The 2,323-nt window shown below is 37.5% G+C and overlaps 1 protein-coding gene across 1 annotated transcript in view; it reads left to right on the forward strand.

Annotated features, from left to right (window-relative positions):
- Positions 1–587: 587 nt before the first annotated feature.
- The window catches only part of LOC101851487 (fibrinogen C domain-containing protein 1), a gene marked incomplete in the record, with an annotated part of 14,617 nt that continues 12,881 nt past the window's right edge, over positions 588–2,323 (forward strand). Inside the window, 1 exon segment of the mRNA XM_005095165.3 lies at positions 588–988. Within this exon segment, the coding sequence (XP_005095222.2) occupies positions 718–988 (271 nt within the window).

Here is a 2,323-nt window from a genome sequence, read left to right on the forward strand (position 1 = left end):
TCTATCTATCTATCTATCTATCTATCTATCTATCTATCTATCTATCTATCTATCTATCTATCTATCTATCTATCTATCTATCTATCTATTTAAGGGCAAGCGTTTTAGATGTAGGCCTCTTATTCAATTGTCCCCCTCTGAAAAATTTCGTTTCTACATCAATTCCACCGTTGAGCCAGTAATTCTTTTCGAGTTAGCATGAGGGAGGGCTGTTCACCTTATTTTTGGCCAGGCGCATAAGGATGGTGACTAAAGAAAGATATTTGTTGTATATTTTCCCCAGCAAGACGTAATAATTATGATTAAGCAATCTCAATTCATAATACCCAGCATCTGTGGGATAGTTATTGTATAATATACATATCTTTTTGTCTTTCTTTTAGAAAAACATAGTTTGTAAAGCAGAGGCAGTTGTAAAAGAGGCAATAAAATCAAGACAATTACGTCCTGACAATGACACTAGCCCAGTGCTCTGTTTGTGGAAGATTTTTCTCACAACGAAGAAGCAAAACCACAAGAAATTTTAAATTACAATTACCATAATTATAAAGACGCTTAGGTAACCTGACTGATTAGTTCCTGAATCTTTTACCGTTTGGTTTGTACAACTAAATTTTTTTTTTTCTTGACCAAATATTTTTCTAAGTGTTTCCTGTACATTTCCTGCAAAGCTGCAAGACGATCATTGAGACCAAAATACCCCATTGTACAAGAAGAATGGACGCCAACTGGGTATCACTGAAGCTGATTCTGGCAGCAGCGCTGTTCCTGTCCTCACCTGCTTTGGTGCTGAATGTTACCATACCTGAAGTCGAAGTAGGAAAAACTGCCAACGTGTCACTGGAATGTTCCAATCCGTGTATTGTGGAGGAAAACAAGGAAGAAGTTTTTCAGCAACTAAGCTCACTGAAACGAGATCTAATAGAAAACATAACGGAGGTTCTTGAAGAGAGCTATGAGAGACAGTTGAAAAACCAGCTACAGGTGAGTGTCTCTCTCAAAATATTTAATTTGTACCCAATATGAGTTAACATTTTCAACGGTATAGCATATATTAGAAATAGGAGCAAAACACATTCATCTCACTATTGCAAAGAAAAATTATCTGAGACGTTTTGGTTGTTTTGTGTTTAACTATAATGGTATACTTGAGGTAGGCAAGAAGAACAGCATAACAGAATGTACAACTTGACCTAGCACAACTCAAACGACATACTTGATTTTTAGAAAATCGAATTTATACGTTTTTACTAGATCTATGGCCAGTATCGTCGAACTGAGTGCAAACAGAATAGACAGATACAAGTGGGGTCCCTCTCCAAAATTTTTTCACAAGTATAGACATGTTGACATGTCAATATTTCGAATTCAGGACGTTGATTCTGATACTCTTGTTTTGGGGTTTGGGGAGGGGGGGGGGGAGAAATGAACCACGAGACTTGACGTCACTTCAGACGCTGTGAAAGAAATGGAAGAGATGGAGGACGAAAAGTTGAAGGGGTAGGAGAGACGTAAGAGTAAAAGTAGGAAGAGGAGAAAATGAAAAAGTAAGGGAAGTTTGGTAGGACGAGGAGATGAAGGAGTAGAAGTAGAAAGAGAAAAAGATGAACAAGACGACCATGCCCACGGCCTTAATTTGAATCTCTGTTTTATGAAGAGTATTACTGGTGACTTTTTTTTCTTTACCCAAGTTTCGTGCTATCAAAAATTGGTGTTAAATTCGGAGGTCCTGCCTCTGTAATAATCTCACAGTGTTGAAAGTGGCGTTAAACTTAACTACCTACCGTACTCAGAAAGGACATTTTTATTAATTGGCGTAATGGGAAATGAAATCTTAACGACTTGAAAAGTTACAGACCAGCAAAAAAATTGGCACAATGAAAAATGGAATCTTAACGACTTGAAAAGTAACAAAGGCATCGTCGCTTTTAAGGACAAATGGGGTAACCCAGATTTCGGGAGTTTCCAGAAATCTTGACCTACACCAAAAGTGGGCATTGCTCTACCTGTAGAAGAAGTTTGGTTTCATTGGTGTGTATATATAAATTGTTTGGTTATAGAGAAAACTCTACTGGTCTTATAAAGAAACTGAGCCAGGAGCAAAAACTTTACCTTCGATTTTCTCAAAACAGCATTTTTGGGGGGATAGGCCCCTTGTTCTTAAAAGCGACCAATTATTAGGCGAGGCCAGTGTCGCCTCGGCAACAAAAGAAAAAAAGCTTCTACGATTGATTTGTCATATGTCAAATTATCCGGCGTGACATTATTAGTTTTGGCTGCAGGGAAGATAGCATGGTGGGGTTTTATTTATATTTATTTATTT

This window comes from Aplysia californica, unplaced genomic scaffold, assembly GCF_000002075.1.
Source record: "Aplysia californica isolate F4 #8 unplaced genomic scaffold, AplCal3.0 scaffold00097, whole genome shotgun sequence".
NCBI lineage: Eukaryota > Metazoa > Mollusca > Gastropoda > Aplysiida > Aplysiidae > Aplysia > Aplysia californica.